The 24432-nt window shown below is 46.5% G+C and overlaps 1 protein-coding gene and 1 long non-coding RNA gene across 5 annotated transcripts in view; one reads left to right on the forward strand and one right to left on the reverse strand.

The window, feature by feature from the left end:
* Positions 1–24432, forward strand: part of LOC103678651 (A-kinase anchor protein 2) — a 105328-nt gene that overhangs the window by 60374 nt on the left and 20522 nt on the right. The window contains exon 2 of one of the 2 annotated variants that reach the window (XM_040631693.1): positions 11275–13666. In XM_040631693.1, the coding sequence (XP_040487627.1) occupies positions 11386–13666 (2281 nt within the window). In that variant the 5' untranslated portion in view covers positions 11275–11385. Of the gene's footprint in view, positions 1–11274; positions 13667–24432 lie in introns of those variants that run through there. The other variant, XM_040631692.1, reaches the window with a different exon arrangement.
* LOC103678563 lies at positions 1367–8821 on the reverse strand. 3 transcript variants are annotated; one of them, XR_005835224.1, is made up of 5 exons: positions 8227–8821; positions 5856–6070; positions 5230–5497; positions 5073–5146; positions 1367–2215 (listed from the first exon to the last, which is right to left on the reverse strand). It is a non-coding gene; the product is annotated as an uncharacterized LOC103678563 (long non-coding RNA). The 3 variants fall into 3 exon arrangements; XR_005835225.1 differs by having other exon boundaries at positions 1367–2027; positions 8214–8821; XR_572721.2 differs by having other exon boundaries at positions 1367–2027; positions 8227–8819.

The following is a 24432-nucleotide window of genomic DNA, read 5'->3' on the forward strand; positions in this document are numbered from 1 at the left end:
AAATAAATAAATAAATAAATAAATAAATAAATAAATAAATAAAATCTTTTTAAAAATTTTAAAAAATTAAAAAAATAAAACAATTTTTTATTTTTTATAAACCTCCTCACGGAAGCAGAGGGGCAGGTGTGATTATGTAGAAAGTCCTAGATACCACTCTTGCCTCTTGGCTTGAAAACATCTCTTCATGGAAGGCCCGCTCCTGCTTTGTCACTCTCGAGCAGAGCAATGCCACCCTTGGTGTGTGATTTGCCCACCTCACGTTCCTTTAGACTGTTAAGTAGCATCTTGAAATGCCTCTGGCTATACTACAGAACATTCCAGTTATTCCAAAGGGTACATAAATTCAGAGTTTCCATAGCACTCCCTGGTGACTTGGTATCACCAAATTAGCCCTTGAGAAACCCCTGGATATTTCTAAATAAATGTCAGCATATTAAAAATGTCATTTAGATGTTGGAAATAGTTGTCAAGTATAGTGTACCTTTAGCTTCCTTTTCAGAAGGGCCTGCCTGGGCTCCATCTACTCTGATGATTCTTTCCTTGACTTGTATTCTCGGGAGGGTCCCAGGAGGTCGGCTCTGCTGGCCAACCCGCAGACCGCAGGGCAGTCCTGCCCCCAACTTTGGGCTGCTCACCTGCGTCACCAAGAGGAACTGCTCCCAGACTGACCGTGAACTTCTGGCGGTGCAGGACCACACCTGGCATTTGCCCTCCTCTCCCTGTGCACTGTAAATACCCATTCTCTCTCTCTTCTCCAGAATGAGTTCTTCGTGGCCCTGCAGGGACCTGAATTCTGACTGACTTTCTAGTCAGCCAAACCCTGAGTTATGCCAAGTTTTTTCTAGGTCAACCCAAAGTTGGGGGCCAGTGGGTGGAACCTGGGGGCAGTGTTGGAGGCTACTCTGAATATACCTGGGCAGGGAGGGGGACCTACATCAGTTCCCTCATTAGCCCTAGCGTGTAGTGCTGGGGGTCTGATTCTGTGGCAGAGAGTGGGGGACGTTTGTGACACGCGTGTCAACGCAAGGCGTGTAGGGATCTGTTTGTTTGGTGTCAGAAGATACTGGTGAGCTCTGAGAAAGTGGGGCCACTTCCCCCGCGGACATTCCTTAAAGTTATAGCGCTCATCCCAGACTTCACATTCCTCTGTCCCACTTCAGCGTGAGACATCACGTAACCCTTTAAAATATATCTTCCAAAGACCGTTAGAGGACATAAAAAGTGCTTGTGAGATAATATGAAGTTAAAAAACATTGGCTACAAAATTCCATGTACTGTCTGGTCTCAACTATATTAAATACATATTTCTAAAAAGGAGACTAAGTGGAATGCAATAAAATATTAACTGTTTTCCTCTGTGTGGAAGGAAGATGAGTAATTTTTATTTTCCAAGTTTTCCACAGTGAGTGTTTATTATTTCATAGACACACATGCACATATATCTATTTTATAGAGAGAGAGAGTCCATTTTACTGGATCTTCAGGGCCTTTCAGATTTTCTGCTACCTCAGCATCGTCAGGATATTAATTCCCTGCTTGCCCAAGGCCCGTCCATGACTTTCCAAGGAGGCAGTGGTAACTGGCTGGTATGAACACTGCTGAGCCCCGAGCCCGGGGCCCTCTGAGCGCCTGGCGGGGCCGAGTGGCCCGTGGACAGCCCCTGCCCTCCAGGCTGGGCCGCTAGGGAGGGGCCGGGCCTCTTTGAAGGAGGTTAAAGTCCTTCTTTGTGTGAATGGCCTTTTAGGGAGCAGAGGGAGGGGCAGCTGTGACATCACAGTCTTCAGTCAGGAGGCTCGGAAGGAATTTGTCCAACTTGAGCCAGTGCGCAGGAATCTGTCTGGAAAAAGAGGCAATTCTGACTGGGGACGTTTGAGACACACACTGTGGGCAGGGTAAGCCGAGTCTGCTGACCTCTCTGACTGTCCTTTTCCTTCTCATCTGGAAGCAGTGGGTTCCTTCCCGAGGCCAGTCTTGGTGGAGGGGGCCTCGGAGTGGGGACGGCAGGGTGAGCGTGGAGTCCTTTCCTGCCGGAGGGAGGGGGGGCCGCTGAGCTCTGACTGGAGACTTGCTTCTCTTTTAAGTCTCGTCAAACTCCCCGCTTTCAAGTTAGAGGGCAAGGGAGGAAACCAGCACCACCCGTGCGGGGCCGGCAAAGATTCGCAAGTGCCCTGTGGTGGATGGTCCCAGGAACACGGTGCGTGCGTGTGTCTATCTGCAGGAGAGAGCGTGTGTGTCTGTGCTTGTCCAGACCAGAAGCGAGTGACCCAGCGATTCTGGTAACTGGTTTCCGAGTGACCACCTTGTCTTTATGGAGTCCCTAACAAGGCCGTGTGGTGGGACCCCCCACATTCATGGAGTGACCTGGGGCTTTATGGGAATGTGCGTGCCTGTCCCCTGTAGGAGCGGGGGTGGGCGGGGGGTAGGAAGAGAAACTCATCAGCTCTGGTCATATGTAGAGTGTCATCTGTGGACAAGGGGTTAAGCTCAGAAGCATCTGGCACTGGTTCCTCTTTGCTCCTGGCTCTCCGCCTCAACATAGTGGATTTGTGCTGGGTCCACAGTGGTGCTCAGCTTTTGCTCTCTGCCATTAGTGGTCGGCCAGGCAAGAACCCAAGATTCTGAACTATTTTAAAACCAAGAGGGACACAGCTGAGTTATAAAGAACTAAAGCTAGCCTTGCTTTTGCTTTCAGCAGACTTAGTTACCCTAGAAATTTCTGGCTGCAGGAGCAGCCAGAGTTCCCTCTGTGGCCCTGATCTTGGTTTATTCTGGAGGTGGGGACTGCCCTGTAAAATCACCTCAGGGTGAAAAGGGCCTCTGGGGAGAGGAGCGTCTGAGGACGCCTTGACAGCATGGAGTTTGTTGCATTGAGAAGGAGGTGAAGCTTGACCTTCTTGGAGCAGAAAGGAAGCCTCTCTCCTCCGTCAGGGGCAATCCTGAAGCCTCCCGGCCAGTCGCAGTCACTCCTGTAGGGAATGGATCTCCACGCGGCCGAAAGAAACAAGCCTTTCATCCGTTGCTGTAGAAAAGGAAACAGCTTCCTTCCTCCCTCCAAGCCCCCTGCCTGCCTTGTCTCGCCCCTCCCCCCCATCTTCAGCTGCTTTCATGGAAAGCCTGTCATAAATGTGTTAATCAGACAGCACCTTGACATTTTCCAGATGTGTAGCCTGACATCTGAGCTGGTCGGTGACTTTGCAGCTGGGTTAAGGGGATGCTATTAATAGGGCAGGCTGTGGTCCTGGGGAGACTCCATTATGTTCTAAACGGACCTCTTTCCTTCAACAGAAGCAGGAGCCAAGACATAGTTTGTTCTCAGCGAAGGGAGTTTCCAGAAGTGTTTTCATCCCATCTTCAAGCCTGTATCTGTACCATAAGCCAGAGAGAGTAGCAGGATGGTGATGCCTTGGAAGTTCTCAGAAAGAAAGGCTGGGCCTGCGGGAGCGGGAACAACTTTTTAGAGCTGTCCCAGTCATATTTGGCCGTAACGCATCATGGCAGGAGGTCCAAGAGCCATTGTTAGTGTTTGCTCCCTTTATCAGGGGTCATAGCAGTAACCCTGAGCCCGCCTGCTCTAAATTTAGCCTGCAACTGCCCAGGAGTGCTTAGGGGCTTTAAGTCTGGCATGTTTCCATCAACCAGGAAGGGGTCCTTCTTGGCGAGTGATGAGGCTTCTGGCTTCCCACAGTCGACACAGGCCCCTGGTCCTCCAGGGCGGAAGAAGTTCTGCAAGGGGGCGGAAGAGGAAAGGCTGTCTGGGACTGGAATGTGGCCCAGGGTGATAGCCTCTCCCCTCTGCTTCCTGGCCCAGAGGCCTGAGGCTGAACCAAGGAAGGAAGCAAGGCGTTCTCAGACATTCCCATTCTCTGTTCCCTCACAGCGGTGGGTGGAAGGGGCCCACTTGGAGTCCCCGCACAGTCTCTGGCCTGCCCTGAGCCTGCCATCTTCCGCAGGGAGGTCCGAGAAGCTGCAGGCCAGCTGCTGAGGCACTCGGGTGCTCTCAGCATTCTCCATAAACTCTTTACGGCCAGCCCAGTTTGTGCTGTTGAACAGGGCTGGGATTTTCTTTCCACTTCGCTCTTCCTCTGCCTTGTGCTTTTTGTTCTCTTCATGTGAACTGGAACTCTCTCCTTCCAAGGCCATACACTCCTTGCTGCAGAGTGGGGACCACCTCAGCATTCAGGGGATCCCCCCCCCAACCGTGACTACAGCCCAGGGCATGCCACTCTGCAGGTTCTCAGGGCATGCTTATCCTTCCACTTTGACCTCCCTCAGCCCCTGGGCTCCCCTCCCACACTCCTGGGGTTCCCTCAGCCTGGGGAGTCCCTCTGCCCCAGATCTCCAGCCCGTAGCTCCACCCCAGTCCCTCCAAGTCGGGTCAAGCTCAGGAGACTCATGTGGGCATCTTGCAGGTGTCTTGGCAGGCTCCATTAGCTGTGATGCATCCCCTCTTCCATTTACCTTTGGGACAGAAACTACAGCCAGGAAGTGGAGTCCTGTAGGAAACATTCTAGATGGTTCCACCACACGGACCACAGAACCAGTTCTCTGCCTTGACAGCAGTCATGTCCTGTGTAATCAGAACTCACTTAGGCAAGAGAGAGGGGGTAAGAAGGGAAAGCGGAGATGCCCTCTGGTTGCACAGCTATGCGGAAGTTTCCTTTATAGCCACGCCTCTGTTCCTAGGCCAAGAATGAGTTTGTATTTTTGGTGGAACTTAAAAATAACTGGATTAAAGGATCAGGTCACCTATTATCTGGGGAAGAGTGTTTCTAATTTAACTATCATGGCCTTAGTGGGAAGTAAGCTGGGTTATTCAGAGTAGAAAGCTGGTGGTGCAGCGGGCGCCTGATGTGTGAGTGATTTGGGTCACACTGTGCGTTTAGGCTAGGGGCCCGGGAGGTCACAGCTGGTAACAGGTGGTGCCAAAAGGTAACAGCCTGAGGGTGGCGGGGAGGCAGGTGGGAAGCTGTGAACACAACCGGCACTGAAAGTGGAGTGGAAGCCTTGTAGCAAAGGATACCTTCCCAGTGTCCCCCTGGGCCCAGCCAGATCTGCTAAGGAAAACGTACCTCCTGCAAGTTCTTTCTGCTCACGATGTGCCCAGCCGCAGGCCCAGGTGCCCTGCGAAGAGAGAGCACAGCCCCTGCCGCCCATCACCAGCGGGGCAGGTGTCAGGACCCTGATGTGTTTTCAGTGCAAATTAAAAACGGTCTTCTAAAATCTCACCTGTGCTGTTGACTCTGGCGTCGGGAAGGAGTCGCAGCTTTAAGGCGCGGTGTCCGTTGCGATGCCTGGGATGTGGCCTCTTCATCTTTTGCCCCTGGGTTGTTGCCGGAGGAAGCAGAGGACGCTCCTTCGGAGGCCAGCTCGAAAGGTAAAATTCCCAGACTGAGCAGGAAGTCAGCACCCTCATTTCTAACTGGAGGGCCCTACAGGTAGAGCAGACGGTAGGAAGCGGCAACCCAGCCTCCGGGAAGTCTGTCTCTGTTCAGTTCTGGAGAAAGAGGGAGAGGGATCTCTGACTTCTGGAGCCAAATTGGGAGTCTCACATCACTTCTAGAGATACTAGTGTGCAAAACATCGACCAGAAAGCCAAGTAAATACTCTTTAATAAAAACTCTCCGCCCTTCTTAACATATCCCTAGGCATTTTGGAAGCCTGCTGTCACTGAGAATACTTTTCGAGGTATTTGGGAGAGAATTTGAAGGACTGGCCTTCAAATCCTGGCAGTGCCACTTCCTAGTCAGGTGACCTCAGGAAAAAATCTTTCAGTCTCTCTAAACCTCATGTTCTTAAGTTCTAAAACGAAAGTAGAAAACTCTGCCTTTCCTGCACGCCAAAGGGCCTGTTACCAGTGTCAGCTGAGAGCCTGTATGTGCATGCCCTGGAAGCACAGTGTGTCCGCAGTGAAGGGGGGGGGTGGTTCTTGACTGTCCATTCAACAGCATCCTCAGATTTTGACTTTGAGAGACAGGAGACAATTATTTTATGCAGTTACTCTGTTATTGCAGCAGCAAATGCATCTTCCAAGGGTGCTCAGCTTCAGCTCAAATTAATGTTTGAGGATCTGCAGTAGGAAGAGATCAGGGAGGTTAGAGGTGCCTCGGGGCTGACCTTTTAGCCTTGCCCCAGCCTTTCCTCTCTAAATGCCTCCTGTTGATTCCTTCTCAAAATGAAAGCTCATCATCACTCCTGCTCCTCCTCCAAGAATGTCAACCAGCTCCCAGAGAGAATTTAATATTGTTCATTTACACTTCAGTGTCAAATTGCTTAATAATAAGGAACATTTGCAAGAAACACTTTGCAGTTTACATAGCCCTTTTTAAAAAAGATTTATGTATTTTATTTGAGAGAGAGAGTGCGCAGGCACGAGGTGGGGGGCAGATGGAGAGGGAGAGAGAGAATCTCAAGCAGACTCCCCGCCGAGTGTGGAGCCTGACACAGGCTTGATCTCACAGCCCCGAGATCATGACCCAAGCTGAAATCGAGTCGGACACTTAACCCACTGAGCCACCCGGTTCCCCTTACATAGTACTTTTACACACAGTATCTAATCGAATTCCCAAAACAGATTTGAAAGATCTTGTTATGAGTCCTGCTTACAAAGGAGTTATATTCTTCCAGGAAGAGTCCCGTGATTGTCTTGCATAGGGTCTGGCAGAACTTTCGCAGGAGACACAGGCCCCCATGTTGTAAATTAACCCCTATAATTTGCTTTGCATAACTATTAAACACTTTTTATTGAATAGTGGCAGCTTGAGACACAACCTGGCTACCAGGTTATAATAAAAGCAGGTCCTGGACCAAGTTCTTTTTTTTTTTTTAAGATTTTTATTTATTTATTTGACAGAGAGAGACAGCCAGCAAGAGAGGGAACACAAGCAGGGGGAGTGGGAGAGGAAGAAACAGGCTCCCAGTGGAGGAGCCCGATGTGGGGCTCGATCCCAGAATGCCAGGATCACGCCCTGAGCCGAAGGCAGACGCTTAACGACTGCGCCACCCAGGCGCCCCACTGGACCAAGTTCTGGCACTCAGAACAGATATTTATTAAATAGACATTTGTAAAAGTACGCATAAAACCTACTGTCTTTAACCTCAAAGAAACCTAGGCTTGGGAAGATTCTAGATGCTCCCAACCTCACTTTGCATGAAGATGGATGAGGCAGTTTCACAAAGGTAGGATTCCCTTACTGTTTAGTCGTTGTTAAACAACCGAAGGCTGGGGAAAGGGCTGTTTCAATTTTGGGCTCCAAGCACCATCCTTAAGGGTATCCAAGCCACAGCGCTCACTCTGTAAATCCTATTCAGGAAAGGCCGGAAAACATCTCTAATCCGCAAATTTGAACACCACCAATTTCACCAATTTCTAACGTTTATTAGGCTAATTGACAAGTCACTAATTTCACTGATGAAAACCCATTTCTCACCTTCATTATGCCAATTAGCAAAGCCTCAGGGGGCTGTGGGAGTTAAAGAGAGCTAAACTACCCAAGAAGGAAGCCACCTACAGAGCCTGGAATTTCTGATTAGCTCCTGGTTGACCACTCTTGGAGTGTATATTCCCAGTTAGGACGGCTGTCTGCCCCTGAATATAATTTAAACTAATTCTGACAGACACAGCTGTATTGTATTGTCTCTGTCCACAGATTTTAAAGTAAATAGACATCCTGACCAGCTATTAGCTCTTCCAGGAAGCCAGTAGGCTGGCGGGTAATATGTATCATGCTGTTGGGGCTCCACCTGGAGGGTCAGCAGGGGAAATCCAAAGATTTCCCTTGGGTCTCTTAGCACCCTTTCAAAATCCAGTCTGGTGGTTCTTTTTTTTTAAGTAAGCTCTATGCCCAGTGTGGGGCTTGAACTCATAACCCCAGACCCCATGATCAAGAGTCATATGTTCTACATACTGAGCCAGCCAGGAGCCCCAGTGGTTCATTTATATCTTTTTTTTTTTTTTTTTTTTTTTTTTTTTTTTTTGCATTGGGGCATGGTTTATTTCAGAAAGGACTTTCCAGTTCATTTAATGAATGTGCATTTTACCTGAATCTGGAATCAGGTTCATCTTATCTGAAGCATGGAGAAAATTCTAGTCTTTCTAATCTTCAAAGGGAGCAATGAGCATTTGTTGGTTTAAGCAAAACACCATTTAATGACACCAAGCCCAGATTCCTGCCAAATCCGTGCTGTGGACTTTCCAGCCCACATCCAATTACCTGGTGTACTTACGGGTGGCTTTGATTGCATCAGGCCATCTTGCAGGAAGGTAAATTCATCCTGTTGAGAATAGAACTCAGGAATTTGCTCTTTTGTTAAAACTGTTGCCTAAGTTTACAAAAACTCAGGACCTCTGATGCATGATGGTGAATCTGTAATGCAGCGTTATCTCTTTCATTACTTCTACCCCAGTAGAAGAGGGTGTAGAGCTGCTACTTCATGAAGTAGATGGAACTGAGTATCAAGAAAAATTTTCTGAATTTGTGGAAAGAAGTGGGAGGAGCCCCCTTGTAACTAAGAGGAAGCAGAGAGAGCCACTTCCTGTTTACAGCCTCCAGTGTCTCGATTTTTTTAAGCCAATGAATTGGAACGGAATCGTCTCAGATTACACTGGGACTCCAAACTCTGAGTCTTAACCAGTAATTAGCATTTTTAAAATCTCAGTTTGACACATCATAGAAGGCATTTCAAGGAACGAGACTCATCATATCTGACTCAAAGAGCTAATGGTAGTTTTTTTTGGACACAGCAAAAACGTATTGTCAGATGCTATTCTCAGACTTTTAAAAATTTTGAATTGGCACACTTGCTACTTCAGAAAATATGCCTTGGAAAGACTTGGTGTAATTTTTAAGTTCAAAAAGAGAAAAAAGGCTGGCAGGGCATTTCCTTGTCCGTCGTCCAACACTTGAACTGAAGCACCAAGGAGAAAGAGACAAGGTGCTCTTGGGCCCTGCGGTGGACGTGGACTCAGGACCTCCTGTCCCTGTGACTAGCAACAGGCGATCGCTATTCAGTCCTCCTGACTAGAGTACATAAACTCCAGAACAGACTTACAGCTTCCTAGGAAGTCCCATATTTATTCAGAAAAAAGTGTTGTCTCCTGGAGCTTATGGTTGCTGCTAATCTCATTATGACCCTACAGAATAAGCCTCCTGCATGTTTAATGAATGTTTCATGAACAGATGAATGACTAAATGAAGTATAGAATGAATTATTTGCCTTTTAGCTCCCTTTACTGTTATACATTGCCCTCTTTCCTTTTATGTCAACTAAAGTATTTTATGTTTCAGGAGGGCAGTGATTTTCAACCATAATTCAGTTCCAACAGCTTCCTGCCATTTTCCTACCTTTTTCCCCCCAAAACCAGAAAGGATATAAGAAAAGCTCTACTTATTCCCATAAAGAGCGTTAGCAGTAAATCACTGGTCAAATGAGGCTGGGGTGGGAGGGTCACAGATAATCTGACTCTCACTGTAGCAGTGCCTTGTATGTCTTTTTGTTGGTCTGTTTATTCCAGTAATAGTTTTCCATGGAGTGGGCTAATTTTGACCTAGGTTTACTTGAAATTGAATGGCAGCCAGTAAGTTTCAGGCATTCAAATTTTCTGTAATTCTCAGTGACCTAGAAGTCACTGGCAATTGCCTTACCAAAAGAAAGTCTCGTTAATGTTTTTAAAAGGCAGTAAAAATGTCTTTGACATGCCTCTTGAGTTCATTCTAAAGATAAAAGAACCATTAGTTAATGGTGGTAAAAAAATAAATAAAGATATTAGCATTATAAATATTAATGGTATTGAAGTATCAGACTTGGTCAAAGGCCAGAGCTAGACTGGAAGGTCATCCAAGACCAGACGGTGTTGACAAATGAATAGTTGTTGTTGCCTGTGACTGAAGAAGAAACATATATTACCTGATTGGATTAAGTCTAGAGGGGAACGTAAAAAATGCAGAGTGAAGGAAACCCCCAGTTCATGGAGAACCTTCCAGTTCATGGATAACTATGAGAGGTTTTGTTTTTTAGCATTCTGACAGCAGTGCAGAGCACATAGGGTGAATGCCCATGTTATTCTGGGTCTCGTGAACAAATCCGTAATTATGCGCCTTCCTTGGAAGGATTTTGAGATGAATCCCCTGAGAATCATCGTAAGGTGGTGTTTTAACGTTATGTTCTAAGATTTTAAAATCATTTACCACAGAGACAAATGAAAACGATACCATCTTGCAGTTTTGCATGGAAGGTTGTCAATAATATGAGGCACGCTATGGACTTGAGAGAGGAGGACAAACTTGACCAAGGTGTCTATGAAATCCTTGAGGAATACTCATTAATTAACCTCACAGTTTATCACTGAATTATCTGAGATAAAGAAAAGTCCTTGGGTATGAAAAAAAAATCATCCTAGAATTTGAAAATTAATTTTACTAATGCCAGATAACAAAATTACGTGGGATTGGTAATGGGTGGAAAAAATAGGATTATTTCAAAACATTAAGAAGATGTGGTTTTTCGTATTAAACAATAAGACTGGATTTATCACATACAGAGCATTTTAGGAACGGGAGAGGAGCTGCTGGCCACTAACTTTTCAAAGCAACGCTCACTCCTTAACTAAGGAGCATTGCTTTGATGCAGTCCCAGAGAACAGAACTGTGCAGTCAGTGGCTTTGGGTATGGTGTCTATAATGCACAAGCTGAATTAAGAGCCCTTAGCAATGGGGCACTGTCGCCGTTAAGGGGCCTTGAAAGGAATCCACCATTTTCCAGTATTTTATTTTGGAAAAACTTTCCAAGATGTTTCTTGTCTCCAGAATAATTGAGTTACATCTGGCAGAGAATCATGTGTTCAAGAAGAATTGCTCATGCAAAGGAACCATCTTATTATAGTTGGGGACACACAGATAGTCCTATTACATTTCTACAGTAGTAATTCTGGTACAATCACTATAGAATCTCTTCTACTTTAGAAGATATTTGAACAGTGTCTTCAAATGATCTGGATCTTAACTTACATTGAAATTTAAAAATGGGATTCGCATTTATGGAAAGTTCTCCGGATACCGAGGAAACAAAGCGGAATCTGTAACACTGAGAGGTTTACGTATGAATCACCACGACAAAAGGGGTATGTGAAGAATTACTAGAAGGGAAATCTCTGTTCCAAAGAACTTGTCATTGTTTCAGTTTTCCTTTGAATGAGTTACCAACTAATTTCTCAGGGTTCACCTCCATAAGAGATTTAGTATCTAACTCTGACTTTTGTTGTCTTCTTTATTCTAGAAGCCTCCCCAGCTTTCTGAGGATGACATCCGGCTAAAAAACCAGAGAGACAACTGCAGTGCCAACCCCTTGGAGCCTGCAACCAGCTCCCTTCCCCCAGATCACAAAAACATGGAAATTGAGGTCTCCGTTGCAGAATGTAAAAGTGTCCCGGGAATCACCTCTACCCCACATTCTATGGACCACTCCTCCCCTTTCTACTCACCCCCCCACAATGGCCTCCTCAGTGATCACCATGAAGCTCTGGATAACGACGTGGCCAGAGAGATCCGCTATCTAGACGAGGTGCTGGAGGCCAGCTGCTGTGATTCTGCTGTGGACGGAACTTACAACGGTACATCGTCCCCAGAGCCTGGAGCAGCCATCGTGGTGGGCGGTCGAAGCCCACCTGCCCACGCAGCCGTCCCGCCGGAGCCCACGGAGAGGGCAGCTGGCAGACAGGCCCCTTCTCACATTGAGCTCGGGACCAGCTACTCTGACGCCATGGCGGAGGGTGGAAAAGCCAATGGCCACTCCCCTGACCAGCCCCGAGATCTGCTGGGGGACAGCCTGCAGGCCCCCGCGAGCCCCAGCTCCCCCACCAGCTCGCCAAGCTCGGGCCGCGATGGGGAGCTCACGCTCACCACGCTGAAGAAGGAGGCCAAGTTTGAGCTGCGTGCCTTCCACGAGGACAAGAAGCCCTCCAAGCTCTTTGAGGACGACGAGAACGAGAAGGAACAATACTGTGTCAGGAAAGTGAGGCCTTCGGAAGAGATGCTGGAGCTGGAAAAGGAGAGGAGAGAGCTCATCCGGAGTCAGGCCGTGAAAAAGAATCCCGGCATTGCGGCGAAGTGGTGGAACCCTCCCCAGGAGAAAACCATCGAGGAGCAGCTGGACGAGGAGCACCTGGAGTCGCACAAGAAGTACAAGGAGCGCAAGGAGAGAAGGGCGCAGCAGGAGCAGCTGCTGATGCGGCAGCAGCCCCCGCCCCCGCCGTGCGCAGGCCCCGCCCCCTCCCGTGACCACGCAGGCGCCACAGAACCCGCGAAGGACGACATCGTCACCGAGCAGATAGACTTCTCTGCGGCTCGCAAACAGTTCCAGCTCATGGAGAGTTCCAGGCAAACGGCGGCCAAGGGCCAGAGTACACCCAGGCTCTTCTCTATCAAGCCCTTTTACAGGCCTCTAGGGTCAATCAACTCAGACAAGCCACTGACCATCTCGAGACCAGCTTCCATCGGGGGACCTCCAGAAGATGGGGGTGCATCGACAGCCAAGGGGCCGAAAGCCAGCTGTGCCCTGGACAGCCAGTCTTCGGGCGGAAGCCAGGGTAGCACAGCTCCTCAGGGGAAGGAAGGGCCCTACAGTGAGCCTTCCAAACGCGGGCCCTTATCCAAACTGTGGGCAGAGGACGGGGAGTTTACCAGTGCCCGGGCTGTCCTCACTGTGGTCAAGGATGACGACCCTGGGATCTTGGATCAGTTTTCCAGGTCAGTCAATGTCTCCCTGACCCAAGAGGAGCTTGACTCTGGTTTGGATGAATTGTCAGTGAGGTCCCAGGATACCACTGTCTTGGAGACCCTGTCCAATGATTTTAGCATGGACAACATCAGTGACAGCGGGGCATCCAATGAGACCACCAATGCCCTCCAGGAGAACTCACTGGCGGATTTTTCTCTGCCCCAGACTCCGCAAACTGACAACCCTTCAGAGGGCCGGGGAGAAGGCGTCTCCAAGTCATTTAGTGATCACGGTTTCTATTCCCCTTCGTCCACACTGGGAGACTCGCCGTCAGTTGATGACCCCTTGGAATATCAGGCTGGTCTCCTGGTGCAGAATGCCATTCAACAAGCCATAGCCGAGCAAGTGGATAGAGCCGTGTCCGAAACCAGCAAGGGTGGGACAGAGCAGGGACCTGGAGCAACTCTAGAGGCAGCCGAAACTGGGGCTCCCGGCTCAGAGAAGCCTCAGAGCATGTTTGAGCCACCCCAGGTGTCCTCTCCTGTTCAAGAGAAAAGAGAGGTGTTACCAAAGATTCTGCCTGCCGAAGACAGGGCACTCAGGGAAAGGGGGCCCTCCCAGCCGCCACCGGCAGTGCAGCCCAGTGGCCCGGTAAACATGGAGGAGGCCAGACCGGAGGGGAGCTATTTCAGCAAGTACTCGGAGGCAGCTGAGCTGAGGAGCACAGCCTCACTCCTGGCCACTCAGGAGTCCGATGTGATGGTCGGGCCCTTCAAGTTGAGGTCCAGGAAGCAGCGGACTTTGTCCATGATCGAGGAAGAGATCCGAGCAGCCCAGGAAAGGGAAGAGGAGCTGAAAAGGCAGAGACAAGTCTTGCAGAATACTCAGAGCCCCAGGGCAAAGAACGCCCCGTCGCTGCCCTCCCGAACGTCATCCTACAAAACCGCGCCAGGTAAGCGACACGCGCCAGAGACAGGTGCTGCGCAGAAAGGCTGATTGCAGCTTCCATGTCTCTTTGTGGAGCCTCCTCTGTGCGTGGCTAGAATTAGCATCAGGGGGGCACCGACGCGAGGGGTTTAGCATCCAGGGACATGCAACCAAAGTCAGAACGTCCCCTAGAAGAACCCTGAGCCTGGATGGTTTGCCAATTTCCCTGAGGGTGCAATTGCTTCTTTCTCGTTGTTCTGCTGTGGGTTTGCTTTAGTAGAGAGTTGTTCTCTTATTTGAAAGGGCTGCCTCTGGCTGAGGGAGGGGCCATGTGTGGCGCAGACCCAGCAGAGTGAGCCTACGTGTGGACCGGCTTGCATCAGTAGCTTCTGTAGTTAAATCAAACCCATCTGATTGGGAGATGTGCTGTGCTAACCCCTTCTAAATGCCAGATCCCTTCCTAGCAATGACAGTCATGACTTGGTGTTGCAGATTGACCCATAGAAGATGTTTTTATCCCTCTTCTGTATAATTGGATTTGTCTTCCTTTTAGTCATCACAATGCAATTGCTTTGGAATCAGGGGTGGTCTCATTCATTCTTGTCCTATGACACATTTGGAGAAATTGAGTTTCTCTATATAAAGGCAGGTCTTTAGTCCCTTCCCACTGCCCGGGCAGTCCCTTTCTTGAATGCTTTGTATAAATGGTTGATGTTAATTATGGTGGTAATTAATGTTGCTACCATTATGGATTAACAGTGTGACCAGTCATTTTTATTTCCCATTTGGATATGATGGCAGTTGGATCGCCACACATCCATCTGTTGGAGAAGGGCTGCTCGAAGTGTGGTCTGGGCTAGTCCGTGGACTGTTTGTTACTGGTCCACACTGCGAATCAGTACAGATACTGAGAGCAAGCATTTGACAGCTCTTGTTGCAATTTGATATTGCCCTCAAATCCAAGTGCCGAATTTTGTGTTTTTTAAAGGATTGGTTCATGACGGACTGAGGGGGAAACTTCTTTCACTGGAGACCATCTAAAAAGCATTACTCTAACATATAATTGCTGGCATTTGACTGGGTTTATCCAGATATTAATCCCATCTTGACACTTGGCTACCTTCAAATTTACAGTGACTCAAGGTAACTGTCTTGATTATTAATTTTTAGATTTGAAATAATCTCAACCTAAAGAAAAATTCCCAACTATAGTACACATATCTTTTATTCTGAACCCTTTGAGAGTAAATTGCCAACATGATGCTTCATCACGCCCCATTTTGTAGAACGTTCCTCAGTTGGGTTCATCTGTGCTTTCCTATGAGGACATTAGGTTCTGCATCTTCGGTTATGTTCTCACTATATCTGGTTAGGTGTCCCTTACAGGGACAGATATTGACTTTTTTCACATGGTATTAATTTTGATCACTTGTTTGAGGGAGTGTCTGACAGGCTTCTATAGTAAAATTACTGTGTCCTTTGTAATTAATAACTATTCTGTGGGGAGTTACTTTGGTACTATGTATCTTTATCCCACCCCTCATCAAACTTTGAATCTATTCATTTATCTGTTTATGTCCATGTGGTCTTGTGGATTCCTATTATATTCAGTGGGTTAGAATCCCTTTCTATTATTTTTATTCTTAATTTTTTTAGATATAGGTTATGGGAGTCCTTTCAAGCTAACTTCAGCATCCTTTTGACATGTCCTCATTCTCCGGGCAGGTCCTCACTTTCTGACACCACAAGATGTTTCAGTCTCATCTTACACTTTCCTAACCCTGAAATTAGCCATTTCTTCAAAGAGCACTAATTCCTTTTTGTGGAGAATGGAATTTAGAAACCAAAATCTGAGAGCCTGGTGTGCTCACTGTTATTGGATTGTCACTGCTCCCAGGCACTCTCAACAAACAGAATTAGAGAATATACACATATTCTATCTGTCTGTCTATCTATCCACCTACCTACCTACCTATCTATCTTGAAAACCGTGAGCTCACCTTGATACCTTTAATTCTAATCTAATACCACAGGGTTCATATTCTCTCCATAGTTGTAACCTCCTTCTTGACAACAAAACACCTGGTTCCTACTACCCTCAATGTATTTATTATTTGATCAATCCCTTCCTCACCTTATGTAACCAATCTCCTATTTTTCTTATCCAACTTGGGCTCCAATACCATGTGCTAGAATACCACTCTCCCCCACCCACTCCTCTGTGGCTCTAGCACACTACTCTGGGCCACTGCGACTCTTCCGCCCCCACTGCAGACACCATCTTGTTGAGCCCCTCCCCAGTGGCTTTTGGACTAAATTGTTCATGAAGGAGAGAAAGAGGAAAAGCATGGTGACTTTCTTGGTGTGGTTTTTAGTTTCTGTATGTCACAGGGCAATGGCCAGCTGAGTGAGGCAAAGAAAACTTTCAAGGGCATTGTGTGTGTGTGTGTGTGTGTGTGTGTGTGTGTGTGTGTATACGTGTGCTTAATAGAGACTGGTTGGCTTTCCCCAAAGATCCTCAGTTGTCAAGTTCACTTTAAATTCTTGTGGGCTATCTTGGGATAGAGATGCCAGTGGGCATTCTATATAGTATCCTAGAAAAAGTTTTCGTACCACTTGAATTCAGCCCAATCTGAGGAGCCTACTTCACAAGTAAATAACTCTGAAGGGCCTACATAAGAAGGCAAAGTCTAGTGGAGGAAGGTTCTTCAAGCATCTCAGCAACTTCTGCTCACATGGAAGGTAGATACCATGGCTCATCTATCAGTTATAGTGGGCTCTACCTGCCCAAGGCCCCCTTTACATTATTTCATTATAAAACCTTCCTTAACGTGCACGCGCTCAGTGGGTATTTTCAGTTTTCTTTACCTCTTAATTGAACTTCCCACTGTATTGTTCCCCTCTTTTATTTCTAGCATGTGAACAAAAATAAAACATGTCAACACTTTCCCCTGTTCCCTGATCTGCTGTGGTCCCTTGGGCTTCCCCACCGGGCTTAAAATAAGACAGGGCTCTATGTTTGCCCTCAGCATCCCAGCAGCCCAGGACTGATTTTCCCCAGCACTTCCCTCTGTGCTAATGCTAATATCCTCTCCCATATCCCCTGCAGAGGATTGACTGTGCATGGTAATTCATCCAGGCTAGTCTGTGTACTGCAGTGGTCTAACTGTTGTCCTCAACATAGTCATGATAATGATGCATGTGCACCTCATTCCTTCATGTTTATCTCTAGAACATTTAAAGTAGGTGGCAGGGCTTCCCTGAATTACAACATGGATTGAAAAAAACCTGAATACAAAATGTATTTTCTTTCTATCCACGCCTGGAAATGTTTGGAGTATTGCTTGGCTAGCCAGCCTCCAAATTCATGATCGGGGAGGAGGCTGACACATCGTTCTGAGCAGCCAAACTGGACCAGGGTTGGAACTGCTGGCTCCAACTTTGGTTTTGTGAATGGAGATGATGCTAAGTTCCTACTGCAATACTCCACGTCTCCCACCAGAAGAGGTGATTCAGCTGGTTTGTTGTGTAATTCAGCTTAATGATTCGATATTAGGTGACGAGAAATATAATTTTTAACTTCTCCTCTGGTGGAGATCATGCTGGAAACATGCTGGAATCCTAAAACCTAAGAGAAGTAGACTCCACTGAGAGCCAAGATGTCATAAGGAAGAGCAAGTCTGCTAATTCTCCCCAACCATTCCCCAGGTGTCGAAAAGATGTTTTTGCTTTTAGTTTCCTTGCCTTTCAAAGATGGAGACGATATTTTTAAAAGGGTACTGTCATTCTCAAAAGCAAGTTATTAGGAAAATTATTTTGGAAATTTTATCTTGTTGGCTCTTATGTGATTTTTAAGGAAGAAGTTTCACTTAAATAGGGTTTGCGTGACTTTTGCTCATACAGAAGTGAGCAAGGTAGATACAGTTCCTGCCCTCAGGGAACTTACAGTTCAATGAGAGAAACAACATCCGACAAAGATGGCAATTTCATGGCAGAGAAGCATGAAAACCTGTAGGAGTCCAGATCAAGGAAGACCGCCTCATTGAGAGTATAAGGGAAGTTTTCCTTTCTTAGGACAATACCGTCCGAGCTTTGAACTGAAGGAGTAGAAGTTGGGTTCACGGGTGGGGGAGCAGTTGTTGCAGTGAGGAGGAAGGGCACCTAAGGAAGCCCAAAAGGAAGAGAGAACTTGGTATGTTTGAGGTACTTAATTAAGGTTAGGGTGGGTTAAAGGAAGAAATTTAAAACAAAATGAAAGAAAGTTGGTTTGGAGCCAGACAATGAAGAGCTGCTTTAATGAGTCCATTCCACCAGCTTTTATTGAGGTCTTCCTGTGTACAAGAACTTCTGAAGGCATGTTGCCATCTTGACAAAGGCCGTGTGTCATGTGAGAGGCCATATTCCCAAGAGTGAAGACATGTGTGCCTTCTGTTGATAGTACTCAAAAGTAGAGAAGAAAGGAAGCATTCCAGCAGGTGCGCTAGCCTAACTTGACGGTGCAACCCACAGCACTGCTGTAGATACCCTTGAGGATCAAGTTTGGGAGGAAAACTCAAACTTTTTATTGAAGTTACGATTTAGATCTTTTCAAATGTCTTTTCGTGTTAAGGCTGTCAACAGACAGTTCTCACTTTAGCGCCTGTTGTCTATTATTAGATATCCTGGTTTCACTTCCAAGTTGTAGGCATGACAGAGAAACCCAGTTAGTTAGGTGATGATTACTTTAGTTTTAAAAATAGTTTCCGTTTTCGTGCCAGATGTTGAACTGGTCTACCAAGTCAGATAATTTGCCCAGTGGGACGTGGGCAGAAGGTGTGGGTGTTGAGTTCCCTAACTTGAAGTGTCTGTTCATGTCTTATAATATATGGAAGGATATGATAGTTATACATTTACAAAGATAAAATTTCCAAGGATTTTCAGTTTCTGGTGTCAGTTTGAATTAAGATCGCACATGAGGTGACATTACATTATTATAAAGATTAGCGACTGGGTCTTTTTTCTTTCCCCTTCATTATCTTCAAATATCACAAAGTCCTGGACAGAAAAAATATTTATGTCAGCACAGGATTCATGAAGGAGAGCTTGATGGCTTATGCCATGCAAGATTAAAAAAAATTGGATGAGGCCAAGTCTCACTTGAAATGCCTTCATTGCTCCACAGTAGAAGACCTTGTGTTGGCAACTGGTGGAAACATTCTGTCACAGGCCCAGGTGGGAGAGAGCTCTCCTTCTATACAGTGCTTCCCTTTCCTGCAGGCAGGCACAGGCTGTACAAGCTGTAGGGCTCCAGCTGGCCTTGTGAAAGTACTAAAGCTTAACGTGGAACATCTTGCAGAGCATTATGTCTATTACCATATTTCCTGAACATTCTCTGGTGACACATGCCTAACCATGGTGCTACGTGTTACCGAGACCTTAAAGAGTATATTGTACTAGTTATTTCACACACATTTTCTCATTTTTCATTTGCTCATTTAATCCTCCCATCAGTCTTCTGAGATGTAATACAAATTATCCAAGTCCTTCAGGCCGGAAATATTCAGAATTTTTCTTATTTCAGCCATAGAGTGTAAAAACTATTATTTAGAAAAGCAATGCAAGGCATATACTATTACATAACCCACCCGGGTGGGGTCTGGAGCAACTCCCTATCATTAAATTAGATTTCTGCTATAAAACTTAGGAAAACTTAGTTAGATTGAGCGGGATAAATAAAGTCTAAGAAGAGCCGCATGCTGGGTCTTGTCAGATTTTGTTGCCAAATAGGTTATAACTTGGTTTTCAGAGCTTTGTTTGGATTTTGAAACTGGACAGAAGAGATTGTGGACATATAATATTATTCCCCTTTCAAAGAATTAATATCAGAGTCCAGAGAGATTAAGTAACCTGCCTGAGGTCACTCAGCCAGGAAGTGGCAGAGCCAGGTTCAAACTCAGGCTCCTTTGATTCCAAAATCTGTATTCTTTTTATACGCTTCCGTGTCCTCTGCTGAACCTGCCCCCCGCTGCCCTGGAGGTCTACAAGGTGTGTAACAGCTTCTCTCTCCAACCTACAGTGACTGAGCTCCGTCTCCTCCCACCTTCTCTCATTCTAAGGCCTAACACCTGAATTGTCTTGGGTCCTTCCTGCCCCCTGCTTTTTGGAATCACTATAGCTCTGAAATGCTCTGCTCACTGTGGTCTGGGTCAATGAGTTTGCTCTCAGAGGCCATGCGACAGTGTTGCCCTAGTGACCCCAAGTGGTTCCAGAACGTAACTCCAGTGCTCGAAATCACAATGGCAAAATTGCTGGTGCTGTCCAAAGAGCTGACAGATGGCGGAGGGGACGACCATAGTCTGTGTCAACTATCTAGCCTGATGGCTCCCGTGAGTTCTTGCTGAAAGTTCATTCCCCAGAAAGAAACACAGGCATTCACTCCAGAAACAGGCCCATTCCCTGAAATCGTTCAGGAATTGGGTATGCAAAGAAGGAATCAATTTCTTAGTTTGAGGACGAGCAGGAGTTAAGTGTTCATTCCATTAACTGAACATGTTTGGTGGAGTGGGCCAAAGCCAACTGTGTTTACTAGTGGTCATTGAGCACTGTGACTGCTTTCTGCTGTTCTCTTTTGCTCAAGGTTGATCCTTCTGCCTTGGACCAGAAGCTTCCTGTGTTTTACTTCATCTGAACCGAGCAAATATGTTCATTCTTTTTTAAGATTTTTATTTTTTATTTATGTATTTAGAGTGTACAGGTGGGGGGAGGGGCAGAGGGAGAGAATCTCAAGCAGACTCCGTGCTAAGCACAGAGCCCGACATGGGGCTGGATCTCATGACCCTGAGATCATGACCTGAGCTGAAATCAAGAGTCACATGCTTCACCGACGGAGCCAAGCCAAGTGCCCCAAATATGTTCCGTTTTAAAAATGCACGCTTGGGAAGGAATGGTCAAGGAAAGGCTAGACTGAAGGAATGTTTGGCAAGGGGTGAGCGTATGTGATGAAAGCGCTTCTCACATTACAGAATTCAAAGTTTTTTTAGACATCCTCCTCCAGGGTTGGAAAAGAACAGCTGCTGTGGTAAAACCAGTTAGCCTCGCTCCCGAGGAGATAGGGACTCCCCGTCTTCCTTCCATGCAAAGTCTGTGGGGTGTGGCTTCTTCCAAAGAAGAACTTTGGAAAGGGCACTACATTTCCACCAGTTTGGTTCCTCCCTGTAAGCAAGTCCTTTTGTCACTGCTCTTTGTGCTGGTCATCTGATATACCCAGAGTGTCTGGGTTGCCTCCCAGTGGGGCTGTAGCCTTTCTGGGGCCACCTCATGGTGTCCTTGCTGCTTACTGTTGACCGCCATGGGCAGCTGCTCCACGCTAAGTTAAGAGAGCAGCTTCCAAAAAATCAGACCCCACCACATGCCAAAAAAGATGTCATCTTGAGCTGAGAAAGAAATGATGAATCAAAGGACCTAATTCTTATAAGATCCCTGCTCTACCCCTGGTAAGAAATATGAGCTAATCAAAGCCAGGCGTGGGAGCAGGATGTCCCCTGTGATCGCTGGAGTCCGGTCAGGATATGACTACGTCTCTTACTAGCCGTCATGACTTGCTGTTACTTCCCTCAGGAGACTGGCATTTCGGATCCATTTGATCTTTGTGAATAAGCTACTACTTACGGGGTGGCCAGCTAGGGGCAGTGGTGGGGAGTGTGTAAGACATGCCATTCAAGCACCAGACAATACATACTGTATTTCATGTCGTGGTATTTTATTTCTCATGACTTTCCCTGTAAACTTCAAAGGTTTCCCAAAACCTGTGTGCATCTGACCTCACAGCTATTTCCAGCCTGTCTTCACGTATCAAATATAAATTCATACCTTCTATAAAAAAGCTAGTCAGGGGAAATTAGGTGCCTCCATGTGACCGTCGCTTCTCTGGATTTATACCCAAAGTTCAAATCCTGACTCCCCTGCCTGCTAACTGTGTCACCGACTTTACTTCACCTCTATAAACCTCAGTTTCCTCGCCAGTAAAATGGGAATAAGAGAGTACCAACCTCATCAGTAAGTTAGAACAGTGCCCAGGACACAGAAGGCTCCCCAAAAGAGTTACTGTCTTGTTGTTATTATAGTTACTGTTACGTTTTAAGAAAAGGCCTAGAAAACCTTACAGAATTACTTATGAGGTTCCTCTTCTATAGCTACTGTGAACCTAAAAATAAATGTCAAACATGCATTATAAGATCTCTTTCTGTTCCTAGTTGTTGTATTTTCATGTTTACTTCTTTAAAACTAAAGTCTCACTTACAAACTCTGGGCCCAGGAAATAGTTTTCAATAGTCAGCTGTGATTTCAGAAACCAAAGTGTATTCGATGACAATCCAATTGCAAGTCCATAAAAATGTTTCCTTTTCTCTTTCCCTTTGGGGGGAGGGGGTAATCGTCGCACAGCTGGACCCACCATGTTGGTGGAAATGCGTTTAACAAAAAGATCTTGGTGGGGGAATTGCTACTTGCCGTGATGTCCATTCTTCCTGTTTTAACCTAATTTTTTGCTTTTTTGGTCTTCCCCTAGAGAAGCAGAGCTCTTTCCTTCTAGAGGTTTCACCTTCTAGCCTTGTTCATAGGGGATGACCTAATAGCAGCAATTCATCCAACACCCCAACCTTTAAGGAATAATATTTGGGAATTTCTCGGACTTATTTCGCCGGGCAGGGCTATTTCTCACGTCTGAGCTATGCTTACAATCTGAAGATTCCTATCATTGCATTTTCCCGCCCCTGTGGACTTCAGAAAAAGAGATGAAAGGAGCAGGGACCAGCTCTTGGTGTGGAGGTCACAGCTGGAACCCCACAAGCTCCCGTGCCCTGGGTCTGACAGGCAGGATATTCCCTTTTACTGGGAGGAAATGAAATTGAAAATACAAGTCTGAGCTCATTTCTTTCTGGGGACTTGTGAGTCGACTGTCTTAGATGTTTGCAATCTTATCCGCGTGCCGCGTGAAGAAAGGAGGTCATTGAAGAAGGCCTGGCTGAGGCATGGCATCTGGTGGGCGTCTTTGTTCGGTTCGGTTTGGTTTTTAAGTAAGAGTGGGTGATGGCTTTTTCTTTTCTTTTGAGAAATGTAGAAACAAAGGATCTTTGATTTAAGAACTCAGATACCGTAGATATGGAATATAATAATCACCAAAAACATAGTGTTTGGCCAAAATAATTTTCTAAACTTTTGGAACCCATGTTCTTGGGCTGTTAGAAGTTAGCCTTGTTCTTACAGAAGGAGGGTTTGGGCTGTCAGGGGTGGTGACAGCTGTGTTTTGAGGACGTGCAGCCCTCGCTCGGGTTCCTGGTTCTTTCTGTCTGCCACCACCCCCACCCCCACCCCCGGCAGCACAGCCCGTCGCAGATGCCCAAGGGAAATCCTTCTTGCCTGGAAAATCCAGAAGTGCAGCCAAGGCATGGCTTTCCGTCTCTCGACCAGAAACTGGTTTAATGATTTATAATAATAGTTATTTATAATAATAGTTTCTTTATAAAACAGAAACAGGAAACACAAGTTCATGTTTTTTACTTTTCCAGTAGTGATGGGACACAGCATTTACTAATTTGGAGTGAGATGTAGCTGCCCCCTCTGCTCCTTAGTCCACCTTGCAGACCTACGGCCTGTGAGTGCCACTGTCGCGGACGTGAGTGGTGCTGATCGGGGGCCTGGCGAGGTGTCAGCTCGTCAGTGAGATGGAAAGGCATGTGGATTGCCTCGTTCGTGAAGGTTAAAGCAGGCAGCTTTATCTACTTTTCTCAGCATGGCTAATAATATTTAAAAGAATTTTTTCTGGCTTGTTTTATATTTTAAATTTATTCATGCTTATCATAGGAAAAAACTGGAAACCAAGAATAAAGATAAAAATAAACATGGCTTATCATCCTAACTGCTACCTGCCTAGTTTTCTCCATGCACATACATGCGTGGAAGATAATATTGGGTTTATATTTGTATTAATTTCTTATCATTGCTGTGACAAATCACCACAAATATAGTGGCTTTAACCACACAAATTTATTATCTTACAGTTCTAGAGGTCCGAAGTTTGCGGTGTGTCAGCTCTGGGTTGAATTGTGTTCCCCCCTAAATTTCATAGGTTGAGCCCTAACCCCAATGGAGATGAGCACTTTGTAAGAGGTAATTAGTGTTAGATGAGGTCATGAGGGTGGGGCCCTCATGATGGAATTGGTGCCCTTCTAAGAAGACACCAGAGAGCCAGCTCTCTCTCTGTCTCTGCCATATGAGGACACAGTGAGAGGTGGCCATCTGCAAAATAGGAAGACAGTCCTCACCAGAACCCAACCATGCTAGCAACCTGATTTTAGACTTCCAGCCTCCAGAACTGTGAAAAACTACATCTCCGTTGGGTAAGTCACCCAGTTCATGGTACTTTGTTAGGGCTCCTCAAGCAGACTCAGATAGTGTCTCCCTGAGCTAAAATCAGTGCATTAGTAGGGCTATGTTCCTTCCAGGGGCTCTTTTGGGCTCCTTCCCTTTTCCACTTCTAGAAGCTACATGCATTTCTTGGCTCATGGCTCCTTCTCCCATCTTCACAGCCTACAGCATAGTGTCTTCAAGTCTTCCTTTCTCTCTCTGACTCTCCTGGTTCCCTCTTATCAGGACCCGAGTGGTACATCAAGCCCAACCGGATAATGCGGGATCGCCTTGCCCTTAACTTCACCGCACCTGCAAAGTCCTTGTTGCCGTGAAGGCAACATCTTCGCAGGTTTTAGGGATTAGGATGTGGCCGTCGTTGTGGAGGCTAGTATTCTGCTACCCCGG

Source organism: Ursus maritimus, unplaced genomic scaffold (genome assembly GCF_017311325.1).
Source record: "Ursus maritimus isolate PB19 unplaced genomic scaffold, ASM1731132v1 scaffold_17, whole genome shotgun sequence".
NCBI lineage: Eukaryota > Metazoa > Chordata > Mammalia > Carnivora > Ursidae > Ursus > Ursus maritimus.